This window comes from Cyanistes caeruleus, chromosome 2, assembly GCF_971803275.1.
Source record: "Cyanistes caeruleus chromosome 2, bCyaCae1.hap1.1, whole genome shotgun sequence".
Lineage (NCBI taxonomy): Eukaryota > Metazoa > Chordata > Aves > Passeriformes > Paridae > Cyanistes > Cyanistes caeruleus.
Genome location: NC_141702.1, coordinates 567568 through 587291, shown reverse-complemented (window position 1 = coordinate 587291; position 19724 = coordinate 567568). Strand labels below are relative to the sequence as shown.

General features: G+C 61.3%; 2 protein-coding genes across 19 annotated transcripts in view; one reads left to right on the top strand and one right to left on the bottom strand.

Annotated features, from left to right (window-relative positions):
- The window catches only part of DTNB (dystrobrevin beta), a 150454-nt gene that overhangs the window by 111822 nt on the left and 18908 nt on the right, over window positions 1-19724 (top strand). The gene's annotated exons all lie outside the window — the stretch shown is intronic.
- Window positions 10506-17847, bottom strand: LOC147654535 (uncharacterized). The gene is made up of 2 exons (XM_086875330.1): window positions 15947-17847; window positions 10506-11911 (listed from the first exon to the last, which is right to left on the bottom strand). The coding sequence occupies exon 1, from the start codon at window positions 17752-17754 to the stop codon at window positions 16006-16008; it is 1749 nt and encodes a 582-aa protein (XP_086731456.1). The 5' UTR covers window positions 17755-17847; the 3' UTR covers window positions 10506-11911; window positions 15947-16005.

The window sequence follows — 19724 nt, the reverse complement described above, 5'->3', positions numbered from 1 at the left end:
TCAGGATGTCCTCAGGATATCCTCAGGATGCTCTCGGGATGTTCTCGGGATGTCCTCAGGATGTCTTTGGGATGTCCTCGGGATGTCCTCAGGATGTTCTCGGGATCTTCTCGGGATGTCCTCAGGATGTCCTCAGGATGTCCTCGGGATGTCCTCGGGATCTTCTCAGGATGTCCTCGGGATGTCCTCGGGATGTCCTCGGGATGTCCTCAGGATGCTCTCGGGATGTCCTCGGGATGTCCTCGGGATGTCCTCGGGATCTTCTCGGGATGTTCTTGGGATGTCCTCAGGATGCTCTCGGGATGCTCTCGGGATGTTCTCAGGATGCTTTCAGGATGTCCTCGGGATGTCCTCAGGATGCTCTCGGGATGTCCTCAGGATGTCCTCAGGATGCTCTCGGGATGTTCTCAGGATGTTTTCAGGATGTTTTCAGGATGTTTTCGGAATGTCCTCAGGATGTTTTCGGGATGTCCTCAGGATGCTCTCGGGATGTCCTCGGGATGTTTTCGGGATGTTTTCAGGATGTTTTTGGGATGTCCTCAGGATGTTCTCGTGATGCCCTTGGGATGTACTCGGGACACTCTCAGGACGCTCTTGGGATGTTCCCAGGATGTCCTTGTGATGCTCTCGGGATGTTCTCGGGATGTTTTCGGGATGGGATGTTCTCGGGTTGTTCTCAGGATGTTTTCAGGATGCTTTCAGGATGCTCTCAGGATGTTCTCGGGATGTTTTCAGGATGTTTTCAGGATGCTCTCAGGATGTTTTCAGGATGTTCTCGGGATGTTCTCAGGCTCAGGGCATTGCAGAGCTCAGGACTGACACGGATCTGGCGATTCCCAGGCCCTTCTCTCCCTTGCAGGATCTGCAGTTTGGTCCCAGGGCAGTCTCTTCCCCACCCACTCTGGAGAAGAGCCGGGTGCTCCTCACAGATTCTCCAGCCAGGGAGAAGAGCTGATCCCTTCCAGGTCTGACCCATTTCAGCTGGGAGAGGGAAGAGCATTTTGCCTTCTGTGCCCATTTTCACAACTGGAAACCCCTGAGTGTGACTCTCTGTGGATTTAGGTCTTTAGTCTGGGGGAGGCTCGGGGTGAGGAGGTGCAGCACAACCCCTGGAACCAAAGCTGGGTGCCCACACTTCTCTCAGTTGTGCTGGCAGAGCTTCTCGAGGAGCAGGAGCTGCATTTCCAGCTGCTCAGGGAGGTGCTGGGGCTGCCGGCCATCCCTCTCCTGGGGCTGAACAACCTGAGCCAGCAGCTCACAGCCACTGGTGTCACCAGCACTGGGCACATCTGGGGCTGCCCCTGGATCCTGGCAGTGCCCAAGGCCGGGCTGGATGGGGCTGGGAGCTCCTGGGACAGTGGGAGATGTCCCTGCCATGGCAGGGCTGGGATGGAAGGAGCTTTCAGGTCCCTTCCCACCCAGCCATGCTGGGATTGTTCCGTGCCTCCTCTCCACCAGAGCTCACTCCCCGCAGTTTTCATTGCTCAAAGCCTCCCATAAAGCCCCAGCAGGGAGGGTTTGAGGCCTGCTGATGGATTTGGCTGAGGAATGGGGTGACCACACTTGGTAATTCCGTGTCCTGACTCCAGGAGCCGGTGCCCTTCTCTCTGCAGCTGCAGGTGCCTGTGCCAGCACTGCCGGGGCCAGCAGGGCTCCCATCCCTCATGGATAATGCAGGATCTTCCCAGGGTTTTGCCCATCCCAGCAGCTCCCTGCAGGTGCCATTTCCTGGAGCCTTGGTGTGCTCTGAGGGCCCCCATCCCAGGCCAGCCCCCGTGAGCAGCCAGAGCCGCGTTCCCGTGGGAATCACGCCCGGCACGGCACAGCCCTGCATCAGCTTGGCCTGCAGCAGCACCTGCCTTGGCACTGTTCATCTCCAGCACACAGCTTCCCAAGCACAGTCCCCAGCGTCCTCGAGGACTGCATAAAATATTGGGAAAGTGTTCCAGGAAATGATGGAAGCCACGAGGAATTTAAATATTTTCCCGAGTTTTCTGTCCTCGCCCACATTCTGTCTTCGCTGGCTCCCTCCTCTCCTCTTTTCCAGCCGGCTCAAACCTCGAGCTGCAGTTCTCAAGGTCCTGCAGCACCCTGGAGCTGCTTTCACACTTCCTCCCTGCAGTGTCAGCCCTGCTTTGAACAACAGATGAGCAACGCTGTGAATCCAGCCAGTGTTTTCTCCCTTCCAGCAGCTGAAGCCACATCGTTAATTAATGATTAATCCTCGTTAGCGGTTGTTTCCATCACCACCCCACAGCGCTCTCCCCCAGGATGACTCCACACCTTTTTTCCTCCGCACACGTCAGAGGAGTCCCGGGGGCTCGATTTGGAACCAGAATTACTCTTCCCTCCCTCCCTCCCCGCCCCAGCTGCCACCGTGGGTCCCTTCAGGAGCGGGGAGCATCCCAAACTGTCCTGGCCCCTCCTGAGCTGGAGAGCCCCTCTGGGCGATTCTCCTGCAGGTGGGACGGGTCTCTGGAGACCTGAACACCCCTGGAGGTGCCACTGAGTGCCCTGGGCTGGGGACATTGGGCACGGTTGGACTGGATGCTCTGGGAGGGATTTCCCAGCCCCGGTGATTCCTTCCCTGCCCAGCCCTTTCCTGGGTGGTTTCCTTCCAGCTTCGGGAGCAACACGGGAGCTGCGAGCTCCGAGTTCAGACTGTGCAGTAATTGGGTGTTACTGTGCACAGCCTCTTCTCTCTTGAAAGGAACAATAATGTGTAGTTTTGTCACCTTCCTTGCCATCAATCAGGTGGTTTTTCCTCAAAGCAGCCTTTTCAAAGTGTCTGAAACATTTCCATTCCTCGGGAAGACAACTGCTCCACTACCGCTGCTTTTTATGCACTTCTCCAGTTTTGTGTAGAAATTGGAAGTTTCTAAATGTGGGAAATGGGGCTTTTGTATAAAAACTTGCCCAAGCCAATTCCCCAGCTGAGGTTTGAATCCAGTAGAGCTCCATTCTGTATTCATTGTTTGAAGCAGGAATATCCCTGCTGCCATCGTGAGAAATGGATCCATCTGTTTGACTCCCGTTTCTGCTGCGTCCCAGGCTGTTGAGGAACACGTTGTCTCCAGCCCAGGCTGTTCATGTCTGGCCCCAGCTGGGTTTGATTTTACCTTTCCTTGCCCATCTCTGTGTTCTGTGAGCACATCCAGCCTCCGGGTGCCTGGGAGGGGCGATGTCCCCAGCTCGGTTCCAGTCTTTAGCTGCTGTCTCTGCTTGGCTGTTCCTCCCTCCTGAGCACCTTCTCCTGCCTGCCTGTGTTCACCCTGGATCTCCAGAAGTGTTTGGCTCTGGTGTTCCCCTCTCCCTCTCGGTATTCCCAGCTCCACTTCCCTTTGCCACAGCCACCAGAAGCTCCTGATACCCATCCTCAGTCACAATCCTGGCATTTTTTGCTGTTCCAATCTCCTCTCTCCAAGCTCTTCTCTTCTTTTTCCTGTTTCTGACTGATGTGAGCTTCCCAGTCATTCCGCTTCTCCTTTTATGATTACCCCAGAAAATGCTGTTATGCCACTGGAATTTCCCTGTTACATCAAGATTTATTACAAATGGGTATCAATGAGCCAAAAAACTCTTCAAGGGACTCCCTGGGGGCTCTCAGGCCCACGCTGGCCAGGCTGCTGCCTTTGGGAATGTCTGCAGGGGACAGCGTGTTGGTGCTGGGGTTCTGAGGGGGCAGAAGTGCTGCTCCCTGGGTGATGATGAGTTACCCCAGCAGCTCTGACTCCATCCTTGTCCCCGTGCAGGGGCTGATCCTGACTGGGGTCTGGTAGGAGAAAGCACTTGCAGAATTCCCTGGGGAGCTCTTGCAAACCCAGCTTGAGCTGAAATCCTCCAGAAATGCTGAGCTTCACTTTGCACCTTGGAGTTTGTGCCTGAACAGGGGCTCCTTCTCTTGCTGTGCTGCTTCATCCCGTTGGCAACCTCTGTACAAACCTTTTATTCCAGGGATCCACTCCTTGTGAGATCCTGGTTTCACTTCTGCTGAGACAGAGAAGAGTTTGTGTGTCCCCAGCACGCCGAATTCTCCTTTTCCATTTGAGGCTGCTGTGTGGATGGACAGAGCAGGCAGGCTCTGCAGGGGTTTGGGCTGAGGATGGATCCGTGGCAGGGCCTGCAGAGCGCCCTGGAGCCGAGCTGGGCTCCCTGCCAGGCCGTGGGCACCGGCCCCGCTCCGGCTCGTGAGCTCCCCACGCCAGCCCAGCCTCCGGAGCGTGTGCGAGGCTGCTCCGTGCCACTGACTCATCCCAACCTTTATGTCATCAGGAAGTGTCACCAGAGCGCCGCTATTTTTGTGCACCTCATTACAATCCGGATCCCTGAGGAATTCCTCCTGGAAGGTTCTCTTCCAGCAGAAGCCGTTTTCTGCTGGCTGGCAGGAGGATGCAGAGCCACACATCACACCCTGGCCTGTGCTGAGAGCCCCTGAGGGAGCAGAGCCCGGCTCGGGGTGCCCGGGACAGGGCTGTCCTCGGGGGCTGTGGCTCTGCGTGGTGCCTGGGGGATTTCACGCCTGTGTGTCCTGCTCACAGTGATCCTTTCAGACAGCCCGTCCTTTCAGGCCTGCTGTCCCCCAGCAGCGTCCCCGTGTGTGTCCCTGGCCGTGGCTGTCCCCAGCCCTTCACGCTGTTTAACCGGGGGCTCCTGGATGTGTGTGTTTTTGTCTCCCCCGGCCCCCAGAAGCCTGGGGCTCTTTTTGCACGCTGTGAAAAGGCAGCACGGCTCATCCCGGATTACCGAGGTTCTGCTTTGTTGTGGCTCTGTCGCTGTTCCCCGGGCTGGGCCTGCCGGGGAGCCGCAGGCCGCGGCCTGCCCCGAGCTCCCGTCACCCGCCACAGCTCCACCGGCGCCTTTCAGAGAGCTGCCTCTGCCCAAAGCCCTTCGTCCTGGCCCTTATCCCCGAGGCTCTTTGATGGGATGTGCCCACGGGACCCGAGTGCTGCCCGGAACAGCCGCAGTTCTGCTCCTCAGCACCGCGGGGAAAAGGTGATGGTGGAAATAATCCCGGGGCTCAGCTGGCCATTGTCACCCGCGTCCTGTGTCACCAGGCCGGTGCTGAGCAGCTCCTCCTCCCTCACCGCTGCCCAGCATCGCCGTCCCCAGCTCTTTCCGCAGTTTTCCTGGAAAGGCTGGAGCAGGAGCAGCTCCTTGGCCTGCATGGGCACACCCAGCGTGGGCATGGAGCCCCTGTGCTGTCACACGGGCTGGGGGACAGGCAGTGGCTTCCACAGCCATTCCCACAGGGACAGGTGGCATTTGGGCAGGAATTGTTCCCTGCAGGGTGGGCAGGCCCTGGCACAGGGTGCCCAGAGCAGCTGGGGCTGCCCCTGGATCCCTGGCAGTGCCCAAGGCCAGGCTGGGCACTGGGACAGTGGGAGGTGTCCCTGCCATGGCAGGGGTGCCACTGGAGGGGCTCTGGGGTCCCTCCCAGCCCAACCCATTCCATGAATACAAGCTTTTGATGATGTTTTCTGGGTGAGGAGATGGCCTCTCTGCCCTGTCTGAAGAGCAGGAATGGGGACACTCTCCCCACCCTGCTGCCCCTCAGCCTGGATGAAGTTCCCAGGCTGCTTTTTTAAGGACAGGGAAATGGGAGCTGCAGCTTTTCACTCACAGAGAGAAATCCTCTGCTCCTGGGTGCTCCCAGAACAGGAGGTTTTGCTCCTGCAGCCCCTCCAGTGACTCTGGAGCTTTTCCCAGGGAAGTGCCAAGAGAGAAGCCTGAAATCAAAAGCGGAATAAGTGGGGAGGATGAGGCTGTGTCTCAGCCCTCGCTCCCCAGGGCGCTGTTGGAGCAGGGTGGGCCTGGGGCCGTGGCAGCCCCGGGAAGGCGATGCCCATGGAACAATCTGGTCCATCTTGAGCGCAGCTCCGGGACCCCCAGGCGAGGCCCCGCTGCTCCAGGGGGGAGCACATGGCCCAGAACTGGGGAGATGGCGGATGAAAGCAAAAATGTCAGGCTTTGAAAGGAGCCAGGGAAAAGGCGGCATTCTGTGTGGTAACCGAGATTTTATTGTTTCCTGATCCCTGCTCTCGGTGCCGCAGCTGGGGGGAGAGAGAGGAATGAAAACAAACAGCGTTCCGTGAATGAGGAGTTCAAACAGCTCCGGGGGCACGGGGGGCTGGAAAAGCCGAGCCATGGCAAAGCACAGCCGGGGAAAGGCAGGAGCTGCCATGGGCAGCACAGCCCTGGGCCGAGGAAAGCTGGGCTGCTCGCTGGGAACCGCCGAGAACACGGATCCTCCCTGCTGGGAGCCAGGGAAAAGCCAAGGGCTGCTCTCCCGGCCCTCTCCCCCTTCTCCCTGTCCTCATCCAGGCTGGATCGCTGTGGAGCCCCGCAGGGAGCAGCTCTGGAAAGGGAACGGGATTTGTGCCAGATGTGAGGGGAAGGGGACGGGAGACAGCGCTGGCAGCACAGCTGGGAGCTGTCCCCACCCCTGGGGACACACTGCTGTCCCTCCCTGGGGACACACTGCTGTCCCCACCCCTGGGGACACACTGCTGTCCCTCCCTGGGGACACACTGCTGTCCCCACCCCTGGGGACACACTGCTGTCCCTCCCTGGGGACACACTGCTGTCCCCACCCCTGGGGACACACTGCTGTCCCCACCCCTGGGGACACACTGCTGTCCTCACCATCCCTGGGGACACACTGCTGTCCCCATCCCTGGGGACACACTGCTGTCCTCACCCTCCCTGGGGACACACTGCTGTCCCCACCCCTGGGGACACACTGCTGTCCCCACCCTCCCTGGGGACACACTGCTGTCCATCCCTGGGGACACACTGCTGTCCTCACCCTCCCTGGGGACACACTGCTGTCCCTCCCTGGGGACACACTGCTGTCCCTCCCTGGGGACACACTGCTGTCCCCACCATCCCTGGGGACACACTGCTGTCCCCACCATCCCTGGGGACACACTGCTGTCCCTCCCTGGGGACACACTGCTGTCCCCACCATCCCTGGGGACACACTGCTGTCCCCACCATCCCTGGGGACACACTGCTGTCCCTCCCTGGGGACACACTGCTGTCCTCACCCTCCCTGGGGACACACTGCTGTCCCTCCCTGGGGACACACTGCTGTCCTCACCCTCCCTGGGGACACACTGCTGTCCCTTCACCCTCCCAGGGGACACACTGCTGTCCTCACCCTCCCTGGGGACACACTGCTGTCCTCACCCTGCCTGGGGACACACTGCTGTCCTCACCCTCCCTGGGGACACACTGCTGTCCCCACCCTCCCTGGGGACACACTGCTGTCCCTTCACCCTCCCAGGGGACACACTGCTGTCCTCACCCTCCCTGGGGACACACTGCTGTCCATCCCTGGGGACACACTGCTGTCCCCACCCTCCCTGGGGACACACTGCTGTCCCCACCCTCCCTGGGGACACACTGCTGTCCTCACCCTGCCTGGGGACACACTGCTGTCCCTCCCTGGGGACACACTGCTGTCCCTTCACCCTCCCAGGGGACACACTGCTGTCCCCACCCTCCCTGGGGACACACTGCTGTCCTCACCCCTGGGGACACACTGCTGTCCCTCCCTGGGGACACACTGCTGTCCTCACCATCCCTGGGGACACACTGCTGTCCCTCCCTGGGGACACACTGCTGTCCCTCCCTGGGGACACACTGCTGTCCCCACCCTCCCTGGGGACACACTGCTGTCCTCACCCTCCCTGGGGACACACTGCTGTCCCCACCATCCCTGGGGACACACTGCTGTCCCCACCCTCCCTGGGGACACACTGCTGTCCTCACCCTCCCTGGGGACACACTGCTGTCCTCTCCCTGGGGACACACTGCTGTCCCCACCCTCCCTGGGGACACACTGCTGTCCTCACCCCTGGGGACACACTGCTGTCCCCACCCTCCCTGGGGACACACTGCTGTCCCTCCCTGGGGACACACTGCTGTCCCTCCCTGGGGACACACTGCTGTCCTCACCATCCCTGGGGACACACTGCTGTCCCTCCCTGGGGACACACTGCTGTCCCTCCCTGGGGACACACTGCTGTCCTCACCATCCCTGGGGACACACTGCTGTCCCTCCCTGGGGACACATTGCTGTCCCTTCACCCTCCCAGGGGACACACTGCTGTCCCCACCATCCCTGGGGACACACTGCTGTCCTCTCCCTGGGGACACACTGCTGTCCCCACCCCTGGGGACACACTGCTGTCCTCACCCTCCCTGGGGACACACTGCTGTCCCCACCATCCCTGGGGACACACTGCTGTCCTCTCCCTGGGGACACACTGCTGTCCCCTCACCCTCCCTGGGGACACACTGCTGTCCCCACCCTCCCTGGGGACACACTGCTGTCCCCACCCTCCCTGGGGACAGGGCTGGCAGCCCAGGCCTGCAGGCACAGCTGTCCTGCAGGGCCGGGTTTATCCCTGTTGGAATTCCAGCTGAAAAAGGGAATTGCAGAAAGAGCTGAGTAATGCCCGCAGCTGCCAGCGCAGCCCGGGGATGTGCCCAGAGCCTGGAGGGGAGAGCTGGATCCTGTCCAGTTCCTGTCCAGTTCCTTCCTGTCCAGTTCCTGTCCAACCCCTGTCCAACCCCTGTCCAACCCCTGTCCAACCCCTGTCCAACCCCTGTCCAACCTGTCCAACCCCTGCCCAACCTGTCCAGCTCCTGTCCAACCCCTGTCCAGTTCCTGTCCAGCTCCTGTCCAACCCCTGTCCAACCCCTGTCCAACCCCTGTCCAACCCCTGTCCAACCCCTGTCCAGTTCCTGTCCAACCCCTGTCCAACCCCTGTCCAACCCCTGTCCAACCCCTGTCCAGCTCCTGTCCAACCCCTGTCCAGCTCCTGTTCAAATGCTCAGAGGATGATCAGAGGATACTCAGAGGTTACTCAGAGGATGCTCAGAGGATACTCAGAGGTTGCTTAGAGGATGCTCAGATGATGCTCAGAGGATGCTCAGAGGTTACTCAGAGGATGCTCAGAGGATGCTCAGAGGATGTTCAGATGATGCTCAGAGGTTACTCAGAGGATGCTCAGAGGATGCTCAGAGGATGTTCAGATGATGCTCAGAAGTTACTCAGAGGATGCTCAGAGGTTACTCGGAGGTTACTCAGAGGATGCTCAGAGGTTGCTCAGAGGATGCTCAGAGGCTGTGCCTGGGGGGGATGGCCAGGCACAGGAACCTGTCCTTTCACTGACCCTGGTGTCGGGGCAGACGGAGCCTCGGGGGGTGGCAGCCCCTGGCCAGCTCCGGCCCCCGGCTCCCTCCTGTCCCCAGGAGAGCCACTCACACCACGGAGGGCCAGGGTGTCCCCCCGGTGCCAGCCCGGCTTCATCATCTGCTCTGGACAGCTCAGGGTGGCATTTCTGGTGGGATGGGCCATGCAATGATCCCGTCACCCGTCTGGGCTCATGAGATCCCTGGCTGGCATCGCTGGGGAGCTGCCAGGATCCAAAGCACAGCACAGAATCCCAGAACCATTCAGGGGGGAAAATCCCTCCCAGCCCATGGAGCCCCAGCCGTGCCTGATCCCCACCCTGTCCCCAGGGCACCGAGTGCCACATCCAGGAATTCCCTGGGGATGGGGACCCCAAACCTCCCTGGGCAGCCCCTGCCAGGGCCTGAGCTCCCTTTCCAGGCAGGAATTCCTGCTGGATCCAAGCAGGCGTGGTGCAGAGCCGCTGTTGGTGTTTGCAGCGCGTCCCCCAGGCCCCCAGCCCGTCTCCAGCTGCAGTTTTTGTGCCCAGGTTGGTGTGTCCGGGGAGCTCCCGGCACACTCAGCCCTGCCCATCCCGTGCCCTGCTCATCCCTGCCCTGCCCATCCCCTGCCCTGCCCATCCCTGCCCATCCCCATCCCTGCCCATCCCGTGCCCTGCCCATCCCGTGCCCATCCCGTGCCCATCCCGTGCCCATCCCGTGCCCTGCCCATCCCGTGCCCTGCCCATCCCTGCCCATCCCTGCCCATCCCCTGCCCTGCCCATCCCCTGCCCTGCCCATCCCGTGCCCATCCCGTGCCCTGCCCATCCCTGCCCATCCCTGCCCATCCCCTGCCCTGCCCATCCCTGCCCATCCCGTGCCCTGCCCATCCCTGCCCATCCCTGCCCATCCCTGCCCATCCCTGCCCATCCCGTGCCCTGCCCATCCCTGCCCATCCCTGCCCATCCCTGCCCATCCCTGCCCATCCCCTGCCCTGCCCATCCCGTGCCCTGCCCATCCCTGCCCATCCCTGCCCATCCCTGCCCATCCCTGCCCATCCCTGCCCATCCCTGCCCATCCCGTGCCCATCCCGTGCCCATCCCGTGCCCATCCCGTGCCCATCCCGTGCCCATCCCGTGCCCTGCCCATCCCCTGCCCATCCCTGCCCATCCCTGCCAATCCCGTGCCCATCCCGTGCCCATCCCGTGCCAGTGCAGCGGGGAAGGAGCCGGGAGCAGGCAGGATGGGCAGGGCAGGGGATCGGGGAGGGGAGAGGACACCCTGCCCTGCGCCTCTGTTGCCATGAGACTGTCCCTGCGCTCGGCTCCAGCCAGGGATTTTATTAATGCCTCAGAAAGGTTATTAGCCTTCCCCACTAATGAGCCTTTCATGTATTCCTTGGCGTGCTCGCTCCGGGAGGCGGCTGGAGCCCAGAGCCCGCGGAGGACGGGGAAATTCAATTTCCCTGCAACAATCGGGTTAACAGCCCCGGCTGGGGGGGCTGATTTAGGGGCCTTGTTTTCTGGTTTAAATATTTCCCTCAAAGAGTGTTCGCAGGGAGGGGGTTGGATTATTTTTAGCGCAGGCTTCGATCGAGCTGGAATTATTCAGGCAGCAGCAGCAGCAGCAGTTTCATGTGCGGCTCTGGAAGGGCTTCTCCTCCCTTCCTGGTTAACGTAAATAATTGTTAAATTACTGGGGGGAAAAAAAAAACAACAAAAAAAAGGCAAAAGGCAAGGCAGCCCCAGATGCTGGAGAAATCCCTGCAGGGAGATTGTGGCCCCGGAGCGCACTCGGGCTGCGGGAGCGGCTGGGACACGGCTCCCAGAAATGGGATTTTCCCATGTCACCGGGCTTCCAGCACCACCCGGAGCCTCCAGAGAGGACAAGAGGCACGTCCTGCACCGACCGGCCCAGCAGCATTCCAGCTTTTCCCGGAGCATCCCCAGTGCAGACACTCCCAGCAAACTCCTGCTCCCTCCCGTGCGGCGTGGGCTGCAGCAGCCTCATGCAAAGCAGCTTTAAATGTGCTTGGAGAAGTTTTTTTTTTCCCCCAAAATCAGTTGTCAAGGGTTTTCTGTTAAAATAGAAAGACGTGTAAATTGAAATTCCTCTGTAGTTCATTATTTCTGTCCTGAATTAATTACTATTCAGCCTTCCTGCGAGGGACTTGGGTTTGCTGTTGGCATCAGGCAGGAGGAGATTGCTGGGCCTTTGGAGATGAGAACTGAAAGCTGAGGTGTTTTCCAGCCTGAACTAGTGCGAGGTTGTGTGAGAAATGGCAGGGATGTTTGGAGAAGCTGGGGGTGCTGCAGCCCTGGAAGTGTCCAGGGCCAGCTGGGCCGGGCTCAGAGGTGTCCCTGGCACGGCTTGGGACAGGCTGAGCTTTCAGGTCCCTTCCCAGCCCAGCCTTTTGGTTCTGTGGAGTCCCAAAGAGGCTGGTGAGGAAGCTCAGGCAGCAGTGCTGAAGGACCTGGAGCAGGTTTGGGCATCTCCAGGCTCAGGTGAAGGTGGAGGCAGAGGAGGGCAGAGCCCTGCAGAGCCACCAGCCCCAGTGCAGAGCTGGGGACACCCAGGCTGGGCAGGTTCCTCAGAGCTGTCTGTGAACATCTCCCAGAGGGGATTGTGAAGAGCAGGCCCTGCTGGGGGATGAGGAGTTTCCTTACAGCCGTGTTCTCCGTGGCTCTGTTCTTTCCTGAACAGCAGCTCGGGCAGCTCTGCACAACCACTCCTGGAACGGCAGAAAACACAAGTCTTGGTGTTATTTCAGTGGCTGGAACTGTGTTTTCTGTGATAGTCATAGAGCCAGCGAATCCTGGAGTGGTTTGGGTGGGAAGGGATATTAATTCTCATCTGATTCCCAATTCCCAGTGTCCCAGGCTGCTCCAAGCCCTGGCCGTGGGCAGTGCCAGGGGCCCGGGGCAGCCCCAGCTCCCTGAGCCTGCCCACCCTGCCAGGGAAGGCTTTTCCCTCCTGGAGAGCCCCAGGGCTGAGCGAGAGGAGCTGCAGGAAGCCAAGGGCAGTGCTGGGTGTGGGGCTGGGCTCAGGGTGTGTCCCCTGGGCAATGGGGACAGCACCTGGCCAGAAGATGCTGTGTTTCCTGAGGAAAGCCCTGGAATATTCACTGACAGGGAATGGGATGAAAGCTCTTCACCAGCCCGGTCCCTCCTTCGGAAGGAGAGCAGGAGAGGGGAGGCAGGCACAGACTGAGGTGTGGGTGAGGAGCCCAGGGCTCTGCCCTTTCTGCTGGGGACCTCTGGTTTCCTGAGCTGCCAGGAAGCCTCTGCTGCTCCCTCCCGCAGCAGGGACACGGCCACAGCTGAGAGGCACAGGCCACGTGTTCGTGTTCTCCTCTTTGCTCTGCTTGTGCTGTATTTTCTGCAGTATTTGGGGCATGATGAGATGTTTACTTGTCTAAATTGCTTATCTGAATCCTGCTGGCTCTTGGGTTATTGTGTGTGCAAGATCCCTTTTACTTTAATCTCTCCCTAGGAAGAAGCTCCATATTCCAATGGAACAGAGCAGCTGGGGCTGCCCCTGGGTCCCTGGCAGTGCCCAAGGCCAGGCTGGACACTGGGGTTTGGACACACCTGGGACAGTGGGAGGTGTCCCTGCCATGGCAGGGGGTGGAACTGGACGGGCTTTAAGGTCTTTTCCCACCCAAACCAGTCTGGGACGTTTTTGTGATAAAATCAGTATCCATGGATTTCTCAGTGAGCATCTGCAGGCTCAGGGGCTTCTGGGGGTCCTTGGTTCAACGTTCCACTTGAAGCAGATGAACTTCATGATTTGGCTCAGCTAAAGGTCTCCTCCAACCTAAACAATTCCATGATTCCATGCTTCCAAGCAGGACTAGCACTAGATCAGGTTAGTTCTGGCTTCACGTAGCTTTGGAAACCTCTAAGGGCTGGGGGTCCTGTCCCTCTCTGGGGCAGCTTTTGCAGGGTCCATGTCCCACAGACCCGTGTTAAAGGTGATGCAGGAGCTGTTGGAGAAGGCAAAAGGGAAATCCAGGGGAAATGCAAGAGAAATGCAAGGGAAATGCAAGGGAAATGCAAGGGAAATGCATGGGAAATCCAGGGGAAATCCAGGGGAAATCCAAGGGAAATCCAGGGGAAATGCAAGGGAAATCCAGGGGAAATCCAGGGGAAATCCAAGGGAAATCCAGGGGAAATCCACTAAGGGAAATCCAAGGGAAATCCAAGGGAAATCCAGGGGAAATCCAAGGGAAATCCAGGGGAAATCCAAGGGAAATGGAAGGGAAATCCAAGGGAAATGCAAGGGAAATCCAGGGGAAATCCAAGGGAAATCCAGGGGAAATCCAGGGGAAATCCAAGAGAAAACCAAGGGAAGTCCAAGAGAAAACCAAGGGAAGTCCAAGAGAAAACCAAGGGAAGGGCAGCTGTGCCCGTGTGTCTCCTGAGGCAGGAGGAGGCAGAGCCAGCCCCTGCCAGAGGTGCATGGTCACACGTTTGGGCTTCTGGCTGGATTTGGGGCAGGGGTTCCCATGGGAGAGGCTGAACTCTGGAGCAGGCTGCCCAGAGGGGTGAAGAGCAGCCTGAGCAGCACCGTGGAGGTGACCTTGCTCCAAAAAGCTGCTGCAAAACCCCTTCAAGGCTTCTTCCAACCCAAATTTTTGAAGGTTTTTTTCATCCCGTTCTCCTTTAAAGCTTTCCTGTGCCACAGTGCTTGTAGGAAATTTGGCAGCAGCTCCCCAGAGGGTGGGGGGCTCCAGCTAAACTGCTGGGGTGAGGGGGGTGATGCTGAACCTGGAGAGCTGCTGAAAGCTCTTCTGGGTGCTGCTTCCCTTCCATCCAACCCTTCCCCTGGAGCTGACCCGTGCTCAGGGCACAGCTCAGCCTCTTTTCTCTGGAAATGGTGTTCCAGGTTAAACCTCACAGCTCTTGTATACAAGACTCGATAAGCCAGGGACAATAAATCCAAGTTGGCTCCCAAACATTTCAGGAGTCAGGTCAGAGGTTTCCTTCGTGGTTTTTCTAAATTGAAATCCATCTTCTGTGTCCTCCCCGGTGCAGCTTCCAGGAAGGACGTGCAATGGGCCAGTAATTCCTGCATTTCTGGGGCTGCAGCTCCAAAACAGAGTCAGAGAGGAGTTTTCAAACTTGTTCAGCTCTACCTCAGCTCTGGGAATCCTGGAGTTTCCCAGGCTGGGAGCTCCTGGAGGAGCAGAGCCGAGCACAGCTGTGCCAGGGACCCGGGACACTGAGCCAAGAGCCCTGGACAGGCTCCAGCAGCCCCAGAGCCACAGGGACACCTCAGCTCCAGGGGTTACTGAGCCCAAAACAGCCTCAGGCTGGGCCAGGGCAGGCTCAGGCTGGATATTGGGAACAATTCCTGCATGGAAAGGGATCTCCAGCCCCAGCACAGCTGCCCAGGGCAGGGGTCCCCATCCCTGCAGGGGTTCAAAGCCCTGTGGATGTGGCATTTGGGGACAGGACAGGGGTGGCCCGGGCAGGGCTGGGGATGGTTGGGCTCGATGGACTCCGAGGGCTTTTCCAGCCTGGGTGGCTCTGCAGCTCCAGCCTGTCCTGGGGAAGCTCAGTGCTGCTGTGTTTGCCCAGGGCTGGCCTGGCCAGGAGCTGTGGGTGGGGAGCGAGGGGCTGCCGGGGCCAGCACGTGTTCCGTGTTCTGTGTTTGGTGTTCCGTGTTTCGAGGAAGAGGAAGAGGAAGGTGATGCGCCAGGCTCCGCTGCACCCACGCAGCTTTCGCATCCCCTGGAGCCCTGTGCTGCCCCAGCCCCCCAGGATGTGCTGTGACCTCGGGGCTGCTCTCACCAGCTCTGGGATTTCCAGGAACCCTGCGCTCCGCTGGCCCTGCCATGCAAATCAGCGCAGCCAGCTGCTGCCAGGCACTTAAAAACATTCAAATGAAGAGTTCAGGCGTTCGGGCACTTTCTCTGAGAATGTCAGTGCAGGCAGCGTGTCTCCAAGAGGAATGATGCTGACAAGGATTTCCTCTTGCCTGGATCGAGGGGAGCGGGCACTGCCAGCCCGGGCGGGTCTGGGGGTCCCGGTGTCCCTTGGTCCCAGGAGTGATGGGACAGGAGGATGAGGGCAGGGCTGGATGGGATTTGGGCAGGAATTGTTCCCTGGCAGGGTGGGCAGGCCCTGGCACAGGGTGCCCAGTGCAGCTGGGGCTGCCCCTGGATCCCTGGCAGTGCCCAAGGCCAGGCTGGACACTGGGACAGTGGGAGGTGTCCCTGCCATGGCAGGGGTGACACTGGAGGGGCTCTGGGGTCCCTCACACCCCAAACCAGTCTGGGATTCAATGTTCTGCAAAGCCCAAGTTCTGTGGCCAAGGTGGGGACACGTGAGCTGGGCTGAGCTTGTCAGAACTTTGTCCCCTCCCAGTTTAGGCAGACGTGTTTTGGGGCTCAGAGTCAGCACGGAGATCTGGCTCCAGGAACTGAGCTCTCACCACCTGGAGCGTGCTCAGGCCTTGGCAGGGGCTGCCCAGGGAGGTTTGGAATCCCCATCCCTGGAGGTGTGCAGGGAATTCCTGGATGTGGCACTCAGAGCTCTGGGCTGGGGACAAGGTGGGGATCAGGCACAACTGGGACTGGATGATCTTTCCCACCCTCAGTGATTCTGGGATTCAAAACAACAAAAGCTCTGGGACTTTTCCTTTCCTCACACCTGCCACCATCCACAGTCTCTGGGGGTAACAGCAGCACGTGCTAAGGTCCCAGGACACGGGATGAAACCTGGGGGACGAGCTTCAAAACAGAAAATATTGCCATCCCCACCTCTGGCTCCCTCCTGGGGAAGGGACACCTCTGGTCCTGGCCCATCTCTGCTGCAGGAGTTAGGGCCGGGGTTCCTCCTCTTTTCCATCTCCACGGGCTGTTCTCCCTCCCCTGAGTGGCTGCTGAGGCTCAGTCAGGACGAGGAGGAGGAGGAGGAGGACAGAGCTGGATCCTGCACAGCAGAGCCATGGGACAGGTGACAGCTGCCCTTGTCCCCGTCCGTGTCCCATGGGCTGCAGTGGGAGCGCTCCGGGCGTGGGCACCTTTTGCCACAAGTGATGCAGACGGAGGCAGCCGTGGCCCGGTGTGCTCGGAGCCTGGCTGGGTGTGCTCGGAGCCCGGCCCAGTGTGCTCGGAGCCTGGCCCGGTGTGCTTGGAGCCTGGCTGGGTGTGCTCGGAGCCTGGCTGGGTGTGCTCGGAGCCTGGCCCGGTGTGCCCAGAGCCTGGCCCGGTGTGCTCGGAGCCTGGCTGGGTGTGCTCGGAGCCTGGCCCGGTGTGCTCGGAGCCTGGCTGGGTGTGCTCGGAGCCCGGCTGGGTGTGCTCAGAGCCTGGCCCGGTGTGCTCGGAGCCTGGCTCGGTGTGCTCGGAGCCTGGCCCGGTGTGCTCGGAGCCTGGCTGGGTGTGCTCGGAGCCTGGCTGGGTGTGCTCGGAGCCTGGCTGGGTGTGCTCGGAGCCTGGCCCGGTGTGCTCAGAGCCTGGCCCGGTGTGCTCGGAGCCTGGCTCAGTGTGCTCGGAGCCTGGCCCGGTGTGCTCGGAGCCTGGCCCGGTGTGCTCGGAGCCTGGCCCGGTGTGCTCGGAGCCTGGCCCGGTGTGCTCGGAGCCCGGCTGGGTGTGCTCGGAGCCTGGCTGGGTGTGCTCAGAGCCTGGCCCGGTGTGCTCGGAGCCCGGCTCGGTGTGCTCGGAGCCTGGCCCGGTGTGCTCGGAGCCTGGCCCGGTGTGCTCGGAGCCTGGCTGGGTGTGCTCGGAGCCTGGCTGGGTGTGCTCGGAGCCTGGCCCGGTGTGCTCGGAGCCTGGCCCGGTGTGCTCGGAGCCCGGCTGGGTGTGCTCGGAGCCTGGCTGGGTGTGCTCGGAGCCTGGCCCGGTGTGCTCGGAGCCTGGCTGGGTGTGCTCGGAGCCTGGCCCGGTGTGCTCGGAGCCCGGCCCGGTGTGCTCGGAGCCTGGCCCGGTGTGCTCGGAGCCTGGCCCGGTGTGCTCGGAGCCTGGCTGGGTGTGCTCAGAGCCTGGCCCGGTGTGCTCGGAGCCCGGCCCGGTGTGCTCGGAGCCTGGCTGGGTGTGCTCGGAGCCTGGCTGGGTGTGCTCGGAGCCCGGCCCGGTGTGCTCGGAGCCCGGCTCGGTGTGCTCGGAGCCTGGCTGGGTGTGCTCGGAGCCTGGCCCGGTGTGCTCGGAGCCTGGCTGGGTGTGCTCGGAGCCTGGCCGGGTGTGCTCGGAGCCTGGCTGGGTGTGCTCGGAGCCTGGCTGGGTGTGCTCGGAGCCTGGCTGGGTGTGCTCGGAGCCTGGCCCGGTGTGCTCGGAGCCTGGCTGGGTGTGCTCGGAGCCTGGCCCGGTGTGCTCGGAGCCTGGCCCGGTGTGCTCGGAGCCCGGCCCGGTGTGCTCGGAGCCTGGCTCGGTGTGCTCGGAGCCTGGCTGGGTGTGCTCGGAGCCTGGCTGGGTGTGCTCGGAGCCTGGCTGGGTGTGCTCGGAGCCTGGCTGGGTGTGCTCGGAGCCTGGCCCGGTGTGGGTGCTTTGGGGTGGGTGCTCAGCCTGTCATCTGCACTCTGGGGGCAGGGAAGGGGAGCTGCTGCCGCGGCACACGCACCTTGGGGTGACATTTCCTCGGGAAAGCCGCTCCCCTCCGAGGTCCAGCCACAGGTGACTGCTGTGTCCCTGCCGTGTCCCTGCTGTGTCCCTGCTGTGTCCCTGCCGTGTCCCTGCCCTGTCCCTGCTGTGTCCCTATTGTGTCCCTGTTGTGTCCCCTCTGTGTCCCTGCCCTGTCCCTGCCGTGTCCCTGCCCTGTCCCTGCTGTGTCCCTGCCCTGTCCCTGCCCTGTCCCTGCTGTGTCCCTGCTGTGTCCCTGCCGTGTCCCTGTTGTGTCCCTGCTGTGTCCCTGCCGTGTCCCTGCCCTGTCCCTGCTGTGTCCCTGCCCTGTCCCTGCTGTGTCCCTGCTGTGTCCCTGCCCTGTCCCTGCCCTGTCCCTGCTGTGTCCCTGCTGTGTCCCTGTTGTGTCCCTGCTGTGTCCCTGCCCTGTCCCTGCCCTGTCCCTGCTGTGTCCCTGCCCTGTCCCTGCTGTGTCCCTGCTGTGTCCATGCTGTGTCCCTGCCGTGTCCCTGCTGTGTCCCTGCTGTGTCCCTGCCCTGTCCCTGCTGTGTCCCTGCCGTGTCCCTGCCCTGTCCCTGCCCTGTCCCTGCCGTGTCCCTGCCGTGTCCCTGCCCTGCCTCAGTCCCTGGTTATTAATGCACTTTCCAAATGACAATTTTCCGCACGGCTGCGTTCTCGTGTTAATACAAAACATCAGCGTGGGGCTGGGGAGAGGGGGAGCCACGGCCACCCCGAGCAGCACCCTGCTCCTGGAGCTCCTGTGGGACCGCCACGGGGCTGGCAGTGTCACCATGCACAGGGTCACAGCAGTGTCACCATGCACAGGGTCACAGCAGTGTCACCATGCACAGGTCCTGGCAGTGTCACCATGCCCAGGGTCCTGGCAGTGTCACCATGCACAGGGTCACAGCAGTGTCACCATGCACAGGGGGCTGGCAGTGTCACCATGCCCAGGGTCACAGCAGTGTCACCAGGCCCAGGTCCTGGCAGTGTCACCATGCACAGGTCCTGGCAGTGTCACCATGCACAGGGTCACAGCAGTGTCACCAGGCCCAGGTCCTGGCGGTGTCACCCGGAGCACAGCACAAGGCGCTCAGGAAAAGGCCACAAACCAAAGGCACAAGCCGGGAGTGGCTCCGGGGCCGGGCAGCTCCAGGCTGGAGTCCCCAAACACTGAAACATCCCTGAAATGTGACTGCAGGGACAGGGACAGGGGCAGGGACAGGACAGGGACAGGGACAGGGAGAGGGGGCCAGGCTGGGAGAGCTGGGGGTGCTCACCTGGAGAAGGATCCAGGGAGAGCTCAGAGCCCCTTGCAGGGCCCAAAGGGGCTCCAGGAGAGCTGGAGAGGGACTGGGGACAAGGGCTGGAGGGCCAGGAGCCAGGGAATGGCTGCCAGGGGCAGAGGGCAGGGCTGGATGGGATTTGGGGCAGGAATTGTTCCCTGGCAGGGTGGGCAGGCCCTGGCACAGGGTGCCCAGAGCAGCTGGGGCTGCCCCTGGATCCCTGGCAGTGCCCAAGGCCAGGCTGGACACTGGGACAGTGGGAGGTGTCCCTGCCATGGCAGGGGTGCCACTGGAGGGGCTCTGGGGTCCCTCCCAGCCCAGTCTGGGATTCTTTGCCCTTTCAGCCCTGCCAGGGCCCGTGGGCAGCACACAGCGGGAACAGAGCAGGGCTCGTTATTTTGGGAGCACAGAGCCCACAGCTCCAGCCCTGTCCTGTCCTTGCCCTGCCCAGACCCGGCCCCAGCCCCCGGGGACCCCGAGGGGGCTCGGCCAGGGGAGCCCTGCAGGACCCGGCCGGGTTTGGGGTTTGCTGGGAAAGGCAGCGGGATCTGGGGACAGAGCAGCACCTGCAGTGTCCCTGAGCTGGGGACAGCACTGCCACCTCTGTGACGGCACAGCAGGAACGGGCTGGGGACAGCACTGTCACCTCTGTGATGGCACAGCCAGGCTGGGGACAGCACTGTCACCTCTGTGATGGC

Excerpts from the sequence above, each read along its gene's own strand:
- LOC147654535 (XM_086875330.1), bottom strand. The coding sequence starts at position 17,754 with ATGTCACCCCAAGGTGCGTGTGCCGCGGCAGCAGCTCCCCTTCCCTGC.